The sequence below is a fragment of the Mobula birostris genome, chromosome 12 (assembly GCF_030028105.1).
Source record: "Mobula birostris isolate sMobBir1 chromosome 12, sMobBir1.hap1, whole genome shotgun sequence".
In the NCBI taxonomy this organism is placed as follows: domain Eukaryota; kingdom Metazoa; phylum Chordata; class Chondrichthyes; order Myliobatiformes; family Myliobatidae; genus Mobula; species Mobula birostris.
In genome coordinates, this window is record NC_092381.1 from 61,139,207 (window position 1) to 61,158,824 (window position 19,618).

The 19,618-nt window shown below is 38.9% G+C and overlaps 1 protein-coding gene across 9 annotated transcripts in view; it reads right to left on the reverse strand.

Annotated features, from left to right (window-relative positions):
- lepr (leptin receptor) overlaps positions 1–19,618 on the reverse strand; it is a 236,324-nt gene that overhangs the window by 90,841 nt on the left and 125,865 nt on the right. For 6 of the 9 annotated variants that reach the window (XR_011888024.1, XR_011888018.1, XR_011888019.1 and 3 more), the window contains 3 exons: positions 13,241–14,079; positions 4,286–4,401; positions 170–685 (listed from right to left, as the gene is read on the reverse strand). Coding sequence is in view for 1 of the 9 variants with exons in the window: in XM_072273875.1 (XP_072129976.1) it covers positions 13,294–14,079 (786 nt within the window). In the remaining 8 variants the exon portion in view is untranslated. Of the gene's footprint in view, positions 1–169; positions 686–4,285; positions 4,402–10,589; positions 14,080–19,618 lie in introns of those variants that run through there. The other 3 variants (XR_011888022.1, XR_011888023.1, XM_072273875.1) reach the window with 3 other exon arrangements.

Genomic DNA, 19,618 nt, shown 5'->3' on the forward strand with positions numbered 1-19,618 from the left:
GCATTTGGATGCAGTGCATGGCTCCCATAAATTCTGGTATTCAATGAGGGTATTCATTGCCCTTATATATAGCTCCCTGGAAAATTCCAGTCATAAATTCTAACAGCTTTGCCAATTGCCTTTCTCAACTGTTATTCATTTTTGATGGGATGAATACAAAACCACTTACCTTTTTCAGCCAGATTTGCTCTGACACCTCTGGCTATTTGAGGTTGAAGGAATATCTGCTGAAACCACCTGCTGATGTGGTGACTGGGTTTCCATTCTGTGTTGGTACATCTGAGGCTGGTTTGGTGGCTAGCTGTGCAACACCAGCCTATGAAAGCTGTAGTAAAGTTCTTCATTCGTTAAATAACTCAGTTTGAGACTTCAGGATAATTAAAAGCTTCATGTTTCTGTACCACAATGGGATTAGTTATATTTTAGAATACCGTACTTGAAACTCATGTTGGAAATGGATTTTGGGCATCAGTTTACTGTTGAGCTGGCTTGACTCAGCTTGGCTCAGCTTACTTGGCTCTACTCTGAGCTAAGGGTCTGTAGATGTACTCTCTTTCAGAACCTCAGTTCTGAATGCTATTTGCTTGCTTTTATTGTTTGCATGATTTGTTTTCTTGCTCTGCACATCCGGTGTTTCAGTCTTTTTTTAAAAGGTGTCTTTTGGGTCTCCTTGTTTTGTGGATGCCTGTAAAAAGACAAATCTCAATGTTGTATAATTTTAACACACTTTGATAATAACTGCACTTTGAATGTGAACTTTGACATCATATGATGGATAGTTGCTAGAAAAAGGGTACAAGGCTACATCAATTTCTCACACAAAATTATACTTTTTAACAACTAATGTCAGCTCAAAGAACAAGTGCTGGTCTAGCTGATAAGTTTTTCATTGACACAATGCCAGCTTTTTGACTAATGTGCAATGAAATGTATAGCCTATAGAAGCACACAACATAGAAATGTACTCTGTCCATCAAGCCCAAGCCAACTCTTTGAAAGAAGAAACCATTTTGTTCCATCAACCATCTTTCCGATCATTTTAGAAATGCTCCTTTTTTAAGTACATATAAAACAGTTTCAGGCAGTGCAGTTTGGTTCACTTATCACCCTTCAAGATTATTGACCAGTTATCTTAAATGTGTACTTTCTGTTTCCCAACTTTCATTCAAAACAACCCACAATATTAAATTTACCCTTAGTCACCCCTTGTTCCTCGAAGAAAATCTCGATCTTTTCTCGTATCTCGATTAAGCCCCATATCCCTGGTAATTTTTTAATACACCTTCTCTACACCATTGCAAAGATCTTGCTGTCTGTTCTGAAGTGTGAGGCCAACTAACCACTTGGAAAAGTTTACCAGAACTTCCTTATATTTGTTCTCTAATTAGAATTTTCTGTCCTTTTTTAAACAGCTTTATTCATGCTAAACGTTTAATGCACATGAATCCACAGAGCTTCTTTGACCTTATGTGTGTCTACTTGAAGATTGTTCCATTTAATTTATATTTGTCTTGCTCATTTTTTTACTTCCTAAACATATTCATTTCATTTTCAACTTTTGTGGTGACAGAATAAGGCAGTAAGCCACAATTCAGGCTGAAATAATTTCAAAATGGGGAGGAAACAGCAATATTTATTTTAAGTAAGTGTAATAATATATAATCTGATGTACAGCATTGTAGCATTTAATTTTGATGAAAAAGAGAAAGATAAGAGTTTAACCAAGATACTAATTCTGCAGTGACAATTTTTGGAGGATAAAACTGCATGGGTAAGAATTGTAAACTGTGATGACGCAAAAATATCAGTGAATGCATATCTTGCTGTCAATTCATGAATTTCATTTCCCTAGTTACTGCGTATTATGTAAAGTACCTGTCATTTTGCATTGGAAGATACAAGTGATAATTTTATACAACACAGCTATATAAGGATAACTCTTTGACTTCACACTCTGGCTTTGAACATTTCCAGCCAATAACACACAGACCTGTAATTTGGGTGGCTGCTAAACATCATTTTCAAACTAGACCAGGCAACCAATGGGCATTCAATTCAGTGCTCTCTCTATTCATTCCTTTCATGTCTCCAATATTTAATGTTATCACTGAATATATTACTGCCAATTCCAAACAAGTGTAAATGAAAATGTCTTTCTAACCCTTCTTCAATCTTATTTTCTATATTCTGCTTGCTTTATTTAGCAAAGTAATTGCATCATGTAGTCCTATCATTTTCCACGTATAGTTATCTGCAATATAAGATTACAGGTGATAATTTGCAAAAGGTAAAGATACATTTACAAGGATATCATAAGTTGTCTGATAAATCAAAGTAGCATAAATCACAAATGTTATGTTAATCTCAAACTGGTTTTGAACAAAAGAATATCACAAAATAGGAACTGGGTGGGCCATCAGTCCTATCCATGCTGACTGCTACCCTTCTGTTCCTCAAACTATTGAGTATATATTCACCTCCTCCTTAAATTCTTCTAATGATCCAGATTTCACCACCCAGTGGAACCAAAATTTCCAGAGAGACATAGAAATGTCTTCTTGCTGAGGGTGGTGTATCTCAGTTTAAAATAACTGGCACCTTGTAGTTATGTTTCCTTGTTCAAAACTCTCCCAGCAGTGAAAACATCCCAACACCTACCCTGAGAAACCCTTTAGGTTTTTTTTTAATGTTTGAATAAGGTCATTGCTCATTCTTTTAAATTTCAAGGAATACGAGCCCAAACATTTAGTCTCTCTTTGTAGGTCAACCTTCTCATCCCAGAAGTTAGTTCAATGAATCTCCTTTGTACAGCCTCCAATTCCCCTGTTTCCTTTTGGTAAGCAGGCCAAAACTGTGCACAAAACTTTCAGGAACCAGACAAGCTTTTCAACTTGGTATGCAAGCATAAAACTGAGCAAGTTTCTGATTTCTAAAATGAATTTTCTCATAGGCAACTGATCAATAATGCCAGTTTTATTCCTGGATTGGAGTTTTAAAATATACCCCATCTTCCCAGCCATCCATGAATGTTCAATGGCTTTACCATTATGAAGTCCCTCACTATTGATATCATGGGACTACACTGACTAAAGCTTTATGGAACCAGCCACATACATATGGAAGCTACAAGAGCAAATCTGGGGAATCTGCAAGAAATGACTACCTTCATGACACCTGAAAGCTTTTTCTTCTTTATGGAACAAAGTAGGGGATGTGATGGAATAATTTCTGCTTGCCTGCCTGAGCGACTGGCGTTCCAACAGCAATTGAAAAACTACCCAGGACAAAGTAACTTCTTTGCCATTTCATCCATTGCATTCTTTCCATCACTGGTACACAGTGGATGCAGTGTGTGCTATTTATAATCTGAACTGCAGGTACTCGCCCAGCTGTTCCAACCACAACCTCAAAACCAGCAGTCTCTGGCACCAAGAAGGACAATATGGTAAACACAAAGCCACTTGTCATCTTGACATGGAAGTATATTGCTCGTCCTTCATCACCAGCAGCTTTAGATCCTGAAAATTCCAACTTGGCAACCAGCAGGAGTGTAAGAGTGCTTTCATCATAAACTAACTTCACTATCTTCACAGGGAAAGTCTTAATTGTGATGTCCATGTCCCAAAAACTCAAAAGAATCACATTCTCTTACATTTATCTGAAATTACTTGAATTACATTGCAGTTTCCATCCAAATGTCCCCATAATGCTCAAGGCATCTGAAAGCAAACATGTTCCCTCCTGGATCAATTCCCATTCAGTTTTATGCTACCTCTTGGTCCCTCTTTTTGTGCAATGGTACTATTGGTAGAGTTTCAAATATTAGTCCCATCCAACATTTTTCCATGCTTGAGGCAGTTTCCCTGATGCAAGACTGTAATTTCATCACTTCATCATGTTTTTTTAGTTTATGTTATCACAAGTGAAAACATGCAACAATCAATTTTATCAGGCTTGACAATGCCAGCTTTCCATTGCTTGCATATTGTTCAAATTTACTGTGAATATTTATTTTTTTAGGAGTGAGTCTAATTTCATGTGTGCCAGGCTGGTAAACAAGTTATGAATCCTTTACGCATAATCTATTAATAATAAATTGCAGTTACGATCCAGAATCTCCAGAATTAGTTGTTTCTGCCTTTTAAGGCTTTGGTGAATTGTGATATGTCCAAGCCTTGAACTGGCTTAATTTCAAATATTTTATTTATCTACAGGTTTCCTTTACTTCAGACCCTTAGATGATGGGAGTCCAAGAACCAAAGAATGCAGAACAAAGTTTATTTACCTCTCCTGAGTTCATACGACTTTAGATGAAGCTCGTTCCGTCATTCAGCTACTTTTATTCCATCACGTGACGATAGATGATCATCCGAGCAGAAACCAAAGTTCTTCAGGTTACTACTAAATCATATAACAATTCAATTTAATGTCAGCTCAATTCTACTGAGACTGTTTTCTTGTGCAGCAAATACTACGTGTAAAAACAAAAGTAAAAGTCGTAGAAATTAGATGGCCAACTTTCAATATATTCCAAAAGCCGGTGTAGCAATCCTGCTCTGTGAATAAACCACCCCTGTTCAGTCAAATGCAGAAAATGTGCCAACTTTATAATGATGAGTGCATGATGTCTCTTCATCATTTTGTTGTTTCAGTTGGGGTGGAGGTAGCAGTATCATGAGTGGATACTGGAGGTTAAATGTAGTCTGCTCTGCTTAAGGCCAGTATGTTTCTCTTGAAGGGGAAGTGCAATATGTTTTGGATGAGGTTGAGTAGGCACTACTAATGAAAGCTCACTTGGGATGTTGAAGAATGGCATAACATAGACTTTGAATTTGCACTAGAGTTCTTATAGACACAGTGGAAAGAAGAACAGGCGATCTCTGGGTTACAATCACCCAACTTATGGGTACCCCTACATATGAATGAGCTCCCATAGTATTAAATTCAAAAGTCCAAATATTGTTCCTCTCTCTTTCCACTCTCAGTGATTGTTCTTACTTTTCAGTCTTATACATTTTCAATATCATTCTTTACAATACTTTTGAGGTATGGTTGCCACATCAAATGAACTTTGGATATTTTCTGACTTGGGCCAAAATTGGAGGGAAGGAAGTTCTCTTTTCCCTTTTGCGTCAGTTACAAATGTTCAAATTTTAAGACTGGTAAGAATAATGGTGTCTAGGAATAATGGTGAGAATGAGGGTTGGGAATATATATCAATTGAAAAGCTATAGCCCGGGCCGGCTGGTGGTTCAATGGTATCGGCTCCAGACTTGGGAGCGGAGGTTCCCGAGTTCAAAACCAGTCGGGCCCGCTCCCGAGTACGCTTTCCATCCGTGCAGGGTTGAGTGTCGAGATCACAACTCAACCTCGTAAAATAAAGGGAAAAGTACTGCAAAAATGTCTGTGTGAGGAGTGGTGTGCCACACGGTCTCTTTCTCGCTCCGCGCCTTGTAAAAGCCATGAAAATGACATCATCACAGATGCACGCATGCACACACAGACGCACGCACACAGACTCGCACGCACGCAGGCACATGCCAAAATAAAAAGAAAAGAAAAGCTATAGCCCCACTTTGTCCTTCATCAGTTTGTGGAAATAAAGTCAGGATTGGGAAGGACTTGCTGCCTGATTTTACTCTATTGTCTGCTGCAACTTATCCCAGTTTCAGATGGAATCATAGAGATTTGATCCCATAACTTCAAATACAGTCAGCCTAGACACTACATTGAAAAGTAGATAAAACAAATCGTTGCAACACTCACATTCATTAATAGTTCAAGCTACTGAAGCTTTTCCTTAGTTTGCTGTATTGCTCCCCACTGTCAATACAGCTCAACACCAGCATCTATCACTTTTATACATAAATTACTGCGGTCTTCAAAACAGTTTACAAAGTAAAATTTACACATTTAAAACATGCATTCACATTAGTGATGATTAGATTTTTTTTCTCACACATTATATACTAGACAAATTGATTTCCTTTTTAGAAACTTAATTTCAAACATGTTCCACAGTCTTTCCTTATTAGCTTCAATTTTATTTTGCAAATTAGCTACAAGCAGACTTCTGAAAAAAAAAGTACTATTTGTTTTGTAAAACAGTGGTTCCACACATATAAGGAAAGGTTGTGAATTGAAAGCCTGCTGCTGAATAAATAACATCATAAAATAACTTTCCCCAAGGGCAAAGGTTCCCACCCTGGGCCCCTTGCTTAATGGTATTGGTCCATAACATTATAACAAATTGGGAGCTCCTGCTCAAGGGCAAAAAAGAAACAGGAATGGTAGTTTGCCTCCCAGGTGCCAGGGTCCGTGATGTTTCTGAATGCGTCCTCAATATCCCAAAAAGTGGGAGTGAGCAGCGAGAAGTCGTGGTACTTTTTGTTACCACTGACGTAGGTTAAAAAAAAAAGGAAGGAGTACAAGGAGTTAGGAAGGAAGCTGAGAAGCAGGACCTCAAGGGTAGTAACCTCGGGATTGCTCCTGGGCCACGTGACAGTGAGGATAGGAATAGAATGAGGTGGAAGATACATGCGTGCCTGAAGAATTGGAGCAGGGGCAGACATTCAGATTTCTGAATAATTGGGACCTCTTCTGGGACAGGTGTGACCTGTACCAAGTGACATGTTTCACTTGAATCCAACAGGGAACAATATTCTTACGGGCAGGTTTACAAGAACTGTTGGAAGTGGCTTAAACTAATATGGCAAGGGGGTGGGAACCAGTATGATAGAGCTGAGGATGAGCCAGCAGGTTAAAAATAGATGATGTAACATGAATGTAAGGAAGGATAAACCAATGACTGGGTACAAATGCAAACAGAGGAAAGAGTTAAATTGTACCACAGAGGCAATGTTCGAAAGGGTGAAGAATGTAGGACTGAAGGTGCTGTATTTAAATACATGTAGCATTCTGAATAAAGTGGACAAACTCATGGCACAATTAGAGATTGGTTGGTATGTCATTGTGGGCATCACTGAGTCATGGCTGAAAGAAGACCATTTTTGGAAGCTTAACATCAAAGGATATACTTTGTATTGAAAGGGCATGCAGGAAGGCATAGGCAGTGATGAGGCTCCGTTGGTAAGAGATGGGATTACATCTTTAGAAAGAGGTGATACAGGGTCAGAGAATGTTGAATCTTTGTGGATGGAGTTAAGAAACTGTGAGGGTTAAAAAAAAAACATTATTGGAATCATATATAGGCCTCCAAATAGTAGCCAAGATGTAGGATTGAGATTGCAAAGGGAGCTGGAAAAGGTATGTAATAAGGGTAATGACACAATTGTAATGGGAGACTTCAATATGCAAGGGGATTGGGAAAATCAGGTTGGTGTTGGATCACAAGGGAGGGAATTTGTTGAATGCCTATGAGAAAGCTTTTTAGAGCAGCTTGTGCTTGAGCCTACTCAGGGAAAGGTTATCTCAGATTGGGCATGATGCATAACCCAGATCTCATTAGGGAGTTTAATGTAAAGGAACCTTCAGGAGGCAGTGATCATAATATGATTGAATTTATACTGCAATTTGAGAGGGAGAAGCATAAGACACATGTAACAGTATTGCAAAGGAATAAAGGGAATTACAGAGGCATGGGAGAGAAACTTGCCCAGGTGAATTAGAGGAGAATACTGGTGGGGATGACAGCAGAGTAGAGATGGCTCAAGTTTCTAGGAATAGCTCACAAGGTGCAGGGTAGATATGTCTCACAGAAGAAGAAATTCTCAACTGAAAGGGGTAGGCAACCTTGGCTGACAAGGGAAGTTAAGGACTGCATAAAAGCCAAGGAAGGGGCATATAAGGTAGCAAAAATGAGTGGGAAATTGGATGATTGGGAAGCTTTTAAAATCCAACAAAGGGCAACTAAAAAGCTATAAGAAGGGAAAAGATGAAAAAAGAGAGCAAACTAGCTAATAATATAAAGTAGGATAGTAAAAGTTTTTTCAGTTATATAAAGAGTAAAAGGGAGGTGAGAGTTGATATTGGACCACTGGAAAATGTTGCTGGTGAGCTAGTAATGTGGGACAAAGAAATGGCAGATGGACTTAATGGGTATTTTGCATCAGTCTTCACTGTGGAAGACACTAGCAGTGTGCCAGAGGACTGTGAGTGTCAGGGAGCAGAAGTGAGTGCATCGCTATTACAAAGGAAAAAGTGCTAGGCTGGCTCGAAGGTCTTAAGGTGGATAAGTCACCTAGACAAGGTGGACTACATCCCAGAGTCCCTAAAGAGGTTGCTGAAGAGATAACAGATGTATTGGTCATGATCTTTCAAGAATTTGGAATATTGCAAATGCCACTCCGCTCTTTAAGAAGCAAGGAAGGCAAAAGAAAGGAAATTGTAGGTCAGTTAGCCTAACCTCAGTGGTTGGGAAAGTGTTGGTGTCTATTATTAAGGATGAGCTTTTGGGGTACATGGATACTAATGATAAAATAGGTCAAAGTCAGCATGGTTTCCGTAAAGGGAAATAGGGAAAGCTTGCCTGAAAATCTGTTTAGAGTTCATCAAGGAATTAGCAATCAGGGTGGATAACGGAAAGGCAGTGAATGTCATTTACTTGGATTTTCAGAAGACATTTGATAAGGTGCCACGCATAAGGCTGCTCAACAAAAGTGTTACAGGAAAGATACTGGTGTGGATAGAGGAATGGCTGATAGGCAGGAGGCAGCAAGTGGGAATAAAGGCAGCCTCTTCTGGTTGGCTGCCTGTGACTAGTGGTGTTCCACAAGAGTCAGTAGTGGGACCTTTTCACATTGTTCATCAATGATTTGGATAATGGAATTAAAGGCTTTTTGGAAATGTTTGTGGATGACACAAAGATAGGTGGAGGGATAGGTAGTGCTGATGAAGCAATGCAATTACAGCAGAAGTTAGACAAATTGGAAGAATAGGCAAAAAGGTGGCAGATGGAATACAGTATTGGGAAATCTACGATAATGCATTTTGGTATAAGGAACAAAAGTGCGGACTATTATCTAAATGAAGAGAATGTTCAAACATCAGAGGTGCAGAGGGGCTTAGGAATCCTCGTGCAAGACTCCCAGGATGTTAACTTACAGGTGAAGTCTGCTTTAGAGAAGGCAAAATCAATGTTGGCATTTTTCCAAGGGGAATAGAATATGAAAGCAAGGAGATAATACTGAGCCTCTGTAAGACACTAGTCGGGCCGCACTTGGGAGTATTGTCAACAATTTTGAGCCCCATATCTCAGAAAGGATGTGTTGTCATTGGAAAGAATCCAGAGGAGGTTCATGAGGATGATTCCAGGAATGAAGGGGTTAACATATGGGGAGTGTTTGGCAGCTTTGGACCTGTACTCACTGAAATTTAGAAGAATGGGGGGGATCTCGCTGAAACCTACTGAATGTTGAAAGGGCTAGATAGGATGGATCTGGGGAGGATGTTTCCTATGGTAGGAGTATCCTGTGGTGGGGTTATCCAGAACTCAAGGGCACAACCTCAAAATTGAGGGGTGGCCTTTTAGAACAGAGGTAAGGAGGAGTTTTTTTAGCCAGAGAATAATGAATCTGTGGAATATTCTGCCACAGACTGCGGTGGTGTCCAACTCCAGGGGTATATTTAAGCGGAAGTTGATGGTTTGCTGATTGGTCAGGACATCAAAGCATATAGGGAGAAGGCAGGTGTATGGGTTGAGTGGGATCCAGGATCAGCCATGATGAAATGGCCTAATTCTGCTCCTATGTCTTATGGTCTTATAACAAACTGCCATGAAAATAAGAAACACAGGCAAGAAGGTGCTTGAGCTGTTGACCACTAATATATGTGAGGGTTAGATGGCCACTGTAAATAATTATGGTTTGAAGGGTAGAGCAGCAGTGACAGAAATATAAAACTAGTGACTCTAAATATTCACCGTCTATGCCCCTGTCCTTTATAGCAAAGAAACGCCTTTGCGATACTAAGTAACAAAATTGTTATTAAAACAAATTTTTCAAAATCTGGTATCACAAACATGAGAAAATCTGCAGATGCTGGAAATCCAAAGCAACATACACAAAATGCTGGAGGAACTCAGTAGGCCAGGCAACATCTATGGTAAAGAGCAAGCTGTCGACATTTCAGGCCGAGACCCTTCATGCGGATGGAAGTGAAGGGGAGAAGTCAGAGTAAGAAGGTGGGGAAAGGAGGAGTAACTCCTTTCTTATAGGTATTATGGACTTTCAATCTAGAATCTCTTACACTGATCTCCCAACTGGAAATTTTGAAGTATAGTTAGATGACTAAAACAGACATGGAGAAGAAAAATAATATTTTTCCACAAAAACACAAAAGCATATTGGTTATATAAGAGTGGGTCAAAAGGCCACTCTATCCATCACCTGCAAACTAAAAATAATTCACAGCTCTTCCAAACAAAATGATACTTGAGATGAAGATGACTCATCAATATTTAACCCATAGAGTACAGCAAAAGGATAGATGGAACACTGACTTTGATAACGCTGTGTCATGGATTGCAAGAGAAGCATGGAATGTGGGGTTAGTTTAGGAGAGTTGAGATACTTTTATTCAAAAACTGCAGCCATGACCTTTTTGAATGGTAAACCAGGCACAAAGGTGGAGTGGCCTAGTTCTGGTTTTATTTCTTATGTTTTTATGAACCAAACAGGTTATTAAATGCAAATATATACAATTTGTTGTAAGTTATAACATTTAGCACCACACACATAACAAAGATGCTAAACTATATGTAGAATTAAAAAAATCACAAAATGCAAAACATTCCAATCCTTGATATAAGGGACAATTTTACATTTCCACATTTTCAACTGCAAGCCTCATTTAGTGAAAAAATAAACTTTAGCATGTAAATATTTTCAGCATTAAAATGTATGAAGGAATATTTCATATCTATATATTTCTTTCAAATGGTATAATTTTGCAAAAGGCACATTAATAGTAGTGTAAATCAATGTATACTTCAAATGGAAAATGCTCCTTTCCTATCCTTTCTCTATCGTTGTTATTTTGCCCATGTTATGTAAGTGTGGTTTGTAATGATTGAAGGAAGAGGAGGATAACAGGGAGTGTTTCACTTCATTAATCACTAACATAGCAATTCAGATAACATCATTACATGATTCAATAGGCTAGTCATGGTCACATCATCTCCAACTTCCCAGATAACCTTGGCCTATTTATTACTGCAGAAGCAGGTAGAAGATTGCATTTGTTCGCAGATAAGCATAGACAGCAATGCCTCATCCATGACTGTCCTCAGTATTGGTGACCCACAAGGTTGAGTCCTCTCCTCCCTACTTTATTTCCTATGCAGTGGCCAGATTCTACAAGTTCACCATAGTAGACCAGATCTCAAATAACAAGTAAACCAGAATCAAGTCCCTACCTCCCCAGTGTAGTCCCAGCAAACACCCAGGTCATTGAAACTAAAGGAGATGAATTTAAAGTGAAAGTTACTTATTGAAGGGATCTGACACATCGAAACATGGCTGGCACTTACCTGCTTCAGCTGAATCAGGTAAGAAATAGAAAACCTATGAACATGTTGTCATGGAAAACAAACTTTCTCTCAATATCAGCAAAACAAGAGCTGCAGGAGGCAGGGTGGAGCACATGTTCCTGTAATTATCAATGATGATGGTCAAGTTCCTTGCTGTAAATATCACCAATGGTCTGTTGGTGCCCAACCACATAGGGCAAAAAAAAACACACCTGCACTCTACTTCCTCAGAAAACAAAGGAGATTCAGCATACCCCACTTGCAAATTTCTACCAAGGGGAGCATTCTGACTGGTTGCATCACTGCTTTGCATGGAGGCGCCAATGCATAGAAACAAGAAAAGCTACTGAGGCTTGTAGACTCAGCCATCTCCACCATGGGCACAAGCCTTCCCACCAACAAGGACATCTTCAAAAGGTTGCATCCATCATTAAGGAATTCACAACCTACCCCATTACTGCACTGCACTTTCTCTGTAACACTATGTTCTTCCTTCTCTGCTGTGTTTCCCTTGTCTTCAATGTATTTGTCTGTTGAAATGATGCACATGATGACTTGCAAAATGTTTTTCACTGTATCTCAGTCCATATGACAATAATAAATTAATTCCAATTTCACACACTGTTACCAGCTTAAAGACTAATCTCCAACTATTCTCTGGATAAAAAGTATCCCATTTACTTCAGAAAAGAATCTGCTTTCCTGGTTTTATGCCGGAAAATAGACTCCTGTAAAGATTCAATGACTTTCAACATAAATCAACGATTCTTTACATGGACTTTGGCTGATTTTTTATTTCTGTAGTCCAGAAACAAAGTGTGGACCCTTAGTGTTTGGAGATCATATCAAGGTTCATGCATTAAACTTGTTACCATCATATTGGCACCAAACATATAAGCCCCTGCACAGTAAGTAAATGGCATCCAGGCTAACACTGAACAAAGCCCTCAAGACATCAAGTTTAATCAAGGCTCAAAAAAATATGTGCTAAGCTTCTTGAAGGAATAATGGTGAATTCAGCATTAAGTAATGGTACATGACATTGGTTAGTAGAATGAATATTTTGAATTTATTTATTCTTTGTATAAAAAGATACTGATGCGTCAATGAGAGCCTCTATTTGTGTATGATGTAAAGTAGAAGTCGTATCAGCATTTATTTAATAGGTTGACAGTACAGGCTCAGAGTTCTATGCATTCTAATGCACTCATGGAATCATATCAGATTCATCAGAGTACTCACTTTATGCCAATGTAACACTCAAACCGTTGAAGTTATCAAGGTACTTAATGATATCAAGGCATAGAATTTAATCTAGAGACCACCTCAGTCCTTTAAACTTTACTCTCTACTTTGTACTTATACTAATGTCATGCGTCTGAAATTTAAGTGGTACCCTGTATGTACTTTCTATTTTGGGCATTCTAACCTCGTTGAAATCCCATCCACTTCCAAAATATTATGCCTTAATTTGTGATTTTTAAAGCCATAGAACTTAATTCAATACCTTATCAATAAATACTGATTAATAATTAATCTTTTATGGCTTTTTGAATTTATTGCACTGTCTTACCATCCTTTCTAATATTATTAGCTAATCAAATTAATAGGGTGCAAGAATGAAATGCTCAGTACACATAAGGCCATTATTCATGAACACACTCGTCCTGGGTTTGGAATGGATTTAAACAACACAAAATGATACAATGTAATGTATACATAGTCAAAAACATCAGTCAATTGCAGGCTAACCTTTAAGATGGCTAGATGATATTTGGTCATCAATATTGCTTGCTTTTCAGTGCTTAGAAGTCTGTTTGAAACTGAGGCATATATGACCTGAGTGCCCTCTGAGGAGGGTGATCTCCATTCAGGCTGAATTTCAATAATGAATTCAGGTAAGATATTGAATAAATTTCAGATGGATTCTGAAAGTCCAGAGATAAACATTTTTCCAGAAGTGGCAGCTCTTGCACAGTGTGTCCTTCTATGTTACTGTTAGCAACGTCCTCGAATGAAGTCTGTTCCAAGTAACAAAAATCTACTCCTTCATCATTGCCATTGAAGAAGACTTTGCTTTCTTGTTCATGAGATTCAGAGAAACCCTCTGAAGAAATAATAGAACTTGAATTGGCTTCATCAAATTGGATTAACTGCATGAGTGTATGTTTTTGAAATTCCCACAGGTTATTAGATTCATTACTAGAACTGTCAGTTTCATTGCCTGAATACACACCTTCATCGGAATAGCTGCTTACGCACTTCTGTTTTGTGCAAAGTGGATCCATTTCCACGTCTATCATAATCTTCGAATATTCAGATTTTGACTGTGCACAAGTAGTTTCCACATTGTCTTCTATTTTGCCATCTATGTTATTACTTTCACTCAGACCTTGAATATCTGATGAATTTGCATTTTGCTTCATTACTACCTCACTTCCAGAATCCACAGCAATTACACTTTTGTCTTCTTTAAATTGTATTATCTCTTCTATGATTGCTGCAGCAAATATTTCTGATTCCACAAGTTGTGGGGAAACAGGTAATACACCTTGACTGTATTTCCCAAATACATTGGCAGCGGCGTCAGGCTGCAAAAGAAAGACAACATTTTAAATAATTTTAAGATCCTTCTAAAGATTAAAATAAGAAACATCAGCAACAGCCATTTCTGCTAATTATGAAAATATTTGTGGTTTTACAAGTAGCAAATAGCAAGTAACATTATTTATAAATTTTATGTTCAATTGTGGACTAGTAATATCCGATATTGTACTTTTAAGTTCTCACTATTTCTCTTCTTGCATTAATCTGCAATAGAATAACAAAAAAGCAAATAATACTGAAATGCTATTTTGTAATTGATCAAAAGAGTGCATATGATATGATCATATATAGGCATGCACCTCATTTAAAAATTATTTTTATTACTATCTTACATTGTTAATATAGCCACTGGAAAATTAATTGAGTTGCTATTTCAGGAAGCATATTGTCATGGCAAGAGGTGTGTCCTTGATGGTATTTACGTAGGTCCTATGAGGTATTCCCAATGTTGTAACAAAACACCATTTTCTTACTTCTGACTCTCCATTGTCTGGGAATCTGACTAACAAAAGCAAGCGAGGTGTAATTATCAGAATATCTGCTGATAGTTTTAGGGTGAATAGTCTTCAATTTGTACAAAAAATCATAAATAAAAAAGAAAGAACGATTGCTGATTTTGATGATTCTTTTTGAGTTTCAATTTAATGATCCGTGTTTATTTCAGGTAGACAGGTGGATTGAAGAGCTGAGAGCAACAACAGATTGAAGAGTTTGTTGAATTCATAAGAGATGGCTCTTTAGAGCAGTTTGTCATTGAACCTACTAGTGGATCAGTTATACTGGATTGGGTGGTATGTAATGAACTGGAGGCAATTAGGGAGCTTAAGGTAAAAGAGCTCTTAGGAACCAGTGATCACAGTATGATTGAGTTCAACTTGAAATTTGATAGGGAGAAAGTAACGTCTGGCGTAGCAGTATTTCAGTAGAGTAAGGGAAATTACAGTGGTATGAGAGAGGAGTTGGCCAAAGTAAATTTGAAGGAACTGCTGGCAGACATGTTAGCAGAGCAGCAATGGCAGTAAAAACAAAAGAGAGGGCCTACAACAAAGCAAAAGTTAGTGGGAAGATAGAGGATTGGGAAGTTTTAAAAAGCCTACAGAGAGCAACCTAAAGAATCATTAGAAGGGAAAAGATGAAATATGAAAGCAAACTAGCAAGTAATATCAAAGTGGATAGTAAAAGCTTTCTCAAGTATGTAAAAAATAAAAGAGAGATGAGAGTGGATATAGGACTACTAGAAAGTGGATATAGGACTACTAGAAAATGAGGCAGGAGAAATAGTAACAGGGGACAAGGAGATGGCTGATGAACTAAATGAGTATTTTGCATCAGTCTTCACTGTGGAGACACGAGCAGTGTGCCAGATGTTATAGTGTGTGAAGGAAGAGAAGTGGGTGCAGTTACTATTACAAGGGAGAAGGTGCTCAAAAAGCTGAAAGACCTAAAGGTACATAAGTCACCCTGACCAGATGAACTGCACCCTAGGGTTCTGAAAGTGGTAGCATTACAGATTGTGGCAGCATTAGCAATGATCTTTCAAAAATCACTGGGTTCTGGCTTGGTGCCAGAGGATTGGAATATTGCAAATGTCACTCCACTCTTTAGGAAAGGAGGAAGGCAGCAGAAAAGAAGTTATAGACCAGTTAGCCTGACCTCACTGGTTGAGAAGATGTTAAATTCAATTGTTAAGGATGAGGTGATGGAGTACTTGTTGACACAGGACAAGATAGGACAAAGTCAGCATGGTTTCCTTCAGGGAAAACTTTGTTCACAAACCTGATGGAATTCTTTGAGGAGATTACAAGGGGATGGAGTGGATGTTGTATGTTTGGACTTTCAGAAGGCCTTTGACAAGGTGCCACACATGAGGCTGTTGCCAAGTTAAAAGTCTGTGGTATTACAGGAAGGTTACTAACATGGTTAGAGCATTGGCTGATCGGAAGAAGGCAGTGAGTGGGAATAAAAGAATCCTTGTGGGTATAAAAGGATTCTTGTCTAGTTGGCTGCCAGTGACTAGTGGTGTTCCACAGGGGTCAGTGTTGGGACCACTTCTTTTTATGCTGTATATAAATGATTTAGATGATGGAATAGATGGCTTTATTGCCAAGTTTGCAGATGATAATGAAGATTGGTGCAGAGGCAGGTAGTGTTGAGGAAACAGGTAGGATGCAGAAGGACCTAGACAGATTGGGAGAATGGGCAGGAACGTGGCAAATGAAATATAATGTTGGAAAATGCATGGTCAAGCACTTTGGTAGTAGAAACAAATGTGTGAACTATTTTCTAAATGGGGAGAAAATCCAATAATCTGAGATGCAAAGGGACATGGGAGTCCTTGTGCAGAACACCCTAAAGGTTAACCTGCAGGTTGAGTCGGTGGTGAGGAAGGTAAATGCAATGTTTGCATTCATTTCAAGAGGACTAGAATACAAGAGCAGGGATGTAATGCTGAGGCTTTATAAGGCACTTGTGAGGCCTCACCTTGAGTATTGTGAACAGTTTTGGGCTCCTCATTTTAGAAGAGATGTGCTGGCATTGGAGAGCGTCCAGAGAAGGTTGACAAGGATTATTCCAGGAATGAAAGGGTTATCATATGAGGAATGTTTGATGGCTCTGGTCTGAAGGATGGGGTGGCGGGGGGGGGTCTCATATTGAAGCCTTTCGAACGTTGAAAGACCTAGATGAAGTAGATGTGGAAAGGATGTTTCCCATGGCGGGAGAGTCCAGGACAAGAGGGCACAGCCTCAGGATACAGGGGCATACATTTAAAACAGAGATGTGAAGAAATTTCTTTAGCCAGAGGATGGTGATTTTGTGGAATTTGTTGCCACATACAGCTGTGGAGGCCAGGTCATTGGGTGTATTTAAGGCAGAGATTGATAGATTCTTGATTGGACATGGCATCATAGGTAACAGGGAGAAGGCCAGGAACTGGGGTTGAGGAGGAAAAAAAGGATCAGCCATGATTGAATGGCAGAGCAGACTCAATGAGCCAAAAGGCCTATTTTCTGCTCCTATGTCTTATGGTCTTACGGTCTAAATTCCAGAAATTTAAGGAACTAGACCAATATATAGTGTTCCAAAGTCAACTGCTCACCAGTCTTCACCATTGGAGATGCTAAACACAGAGATATTTGGGAGCAATGTCAATTCTTCCCCTCTGCACACTTCTTTTCAAAGAGTATTGTATTTTCGGTGGTTGTAATAAAGGACTATATATAATCCTCAGCTACTTAACACTAAATTTCAATTAATTCATGACCTATCTTCAAAGACAGTCCAAAGTACACTAGTCACAATATTCATCGCCTGTCATTGGTAGTACTCCCACCTCTGAGAAGTACCCAAGGAATTAAATGGCTTACGCCTCCCTGCCCCCTCGACTGGACTGAATAGATCTTATATTTTTATTTCACAAAGAAGTAGAGTCTTCCAGTGACCTAGCTAATACTGCATTCTCAGTCAATATCAGCGAAACAAATGATCTGCTTATATCACATTATCTTTAGGGGGAACCTGCTGAGTGTATTTTGACTCTCAGTTAACCATAGTGACTGCATTTCAAAAGTAAATCATCAGTTCTAGAACACAGGAGAACATATGGGGAATAGGAAAGGTGTGCTATAAATACGATTTAATTGATATTAATCACTTGGAAAGAAAAATTACAAAGTGTGCAAAATATTTGATCTAATTTGATATTAATATATCAGCTGAGAATATACTGAACCTATTTACTCAGTGCTTATTTAATATGATTCCCTCAACCAGATTTTTATTGATTCGGTGTTTGATTATGGTACTTTTAAAAGGCCTTAACTCAACAATAAATTATTTTAATTGCAATCATCCAGTACACAGAACATTAATCTCAGTATCACACTCATTTGTGTAACGTTGTTTGTTATCCTACATTCAGTGCAAAAAATATTTGCTCAATTCTACACAAACACTCTCGAATATCTATTACTCTAATTGTTCACTCAACATCAGAATCAGAATCAGGGTTATTATCACCGGCATGTGACATAAAATTTGTTAACTTAGCAGCAGCAGTTCAATGCAATAAATAATATAAAAGAGAAAAAAATTATAATAATCATAATAATAAATAAATCAATTACAGTATACTTTACACTTTATACTTTATTGTCGCCAAACAATTGATACTAGAACATACAATCATCACAGCGATATTTGATTCTGCGCTTCCCACTCCCTGGATTACAAATATTAAATATTAAAGATATTAAAATAGTTAAAATTAGTAAATATCAAAAATTTAAATTATAAATCATAAATAGAAAATAGAAAATTGGTCAGTAAGGTAGTGCAAAAAAACCGAGAGGCAGGTCCGGATATTTGGAGGGTACGGCCCAGATCCGGGTCAGGATCCGTTCAGCAGTCTTATCACAGTTGGAAGGAGGCTGTTCCCAAATCTGGCTGTACGAGTCTTCAAGCCCCTGAACCTTCTTCCGGAGGGAAGAGGGACGAAAAGTCTGTTGGCTGGGTGGGTCGTGTCCTTGATTATCCTGGCAGCACTGCTCCGACGCATACGGTGTAAAGTGAGTCCACGGACGGAAGATTGGTTTGTGTGATGTGCTGGGCTGTGTTCACGATCTTCTGCAGCTTCTTTCGGTCTTGGACAGGACAACTTCCATACCAGGTTGTGGTGCAGCCCGGAAGAAAGCTTTCTACGGTGCATCTATAAAAATTAGTGAGGGTTTTAGGGGACAGGCCAAATTTCTTTAGTTTTCTCAGGAAGTAAAGGTGCTGGTGGGCGTTCTTGGCAGTGAACTCTGCTTGGTTGGGCCAAGTCAGGTCATTTGTGATATTGACCCCGAGGAACCTAAAGTTTTTTACCTTTTCCACTTGCGCACCACCGATGTAAATTGGGTTGTGCGGTCCGCTACTCCTTCTGAAGTCAACAACCGATTCCTTCGTCTTGCTGACGTTGAGGGATAGGTTATTGTCTTCGCACTGTGCCACCAGATTCTTAATTTCCTCTCTGTACTCGAACTCATCATTACCCGAGATACGGCCTACAATTGTTGTGTCATCAGCAAACTTATATATTGAGTTTGATGGAAACTTGGCTACACAATCAAGGGTGTACAGAGATTACAGCAGGGGGTTGAGCACACAGCCTTGTGGGGCACCAGTGCTCAGAGTGATTGTAGAGGAGAGCTTGTCCCCTATTTTTACAGCTTGGGTCCTGTCTGTGAGGAAGTTGAAGATCCAGCTGCAGATCTGAGTGCCAAGGCCCAGGTTCCAGAGCTTAGGAATCAGTTTATTTGGAACGATGATATTAAAGGCAGAGCTGTAGTCAATGAAAAGGAGCCTTACGTATGCGTCTTTATTCTCCAGGTGTTCTAAGGAGGAATGTAGGGCCAGAGAGATGGCATCTGCCGTTGACCTGTTGCTCTGGTAGGTGAATTGCAAAGCGTCGAGGTTGACCGGTAGGCTGTGGTTGATGTGTGCCATAACCAATCTCTCGAAGCACTTCGTAGCAATTGATGTCAG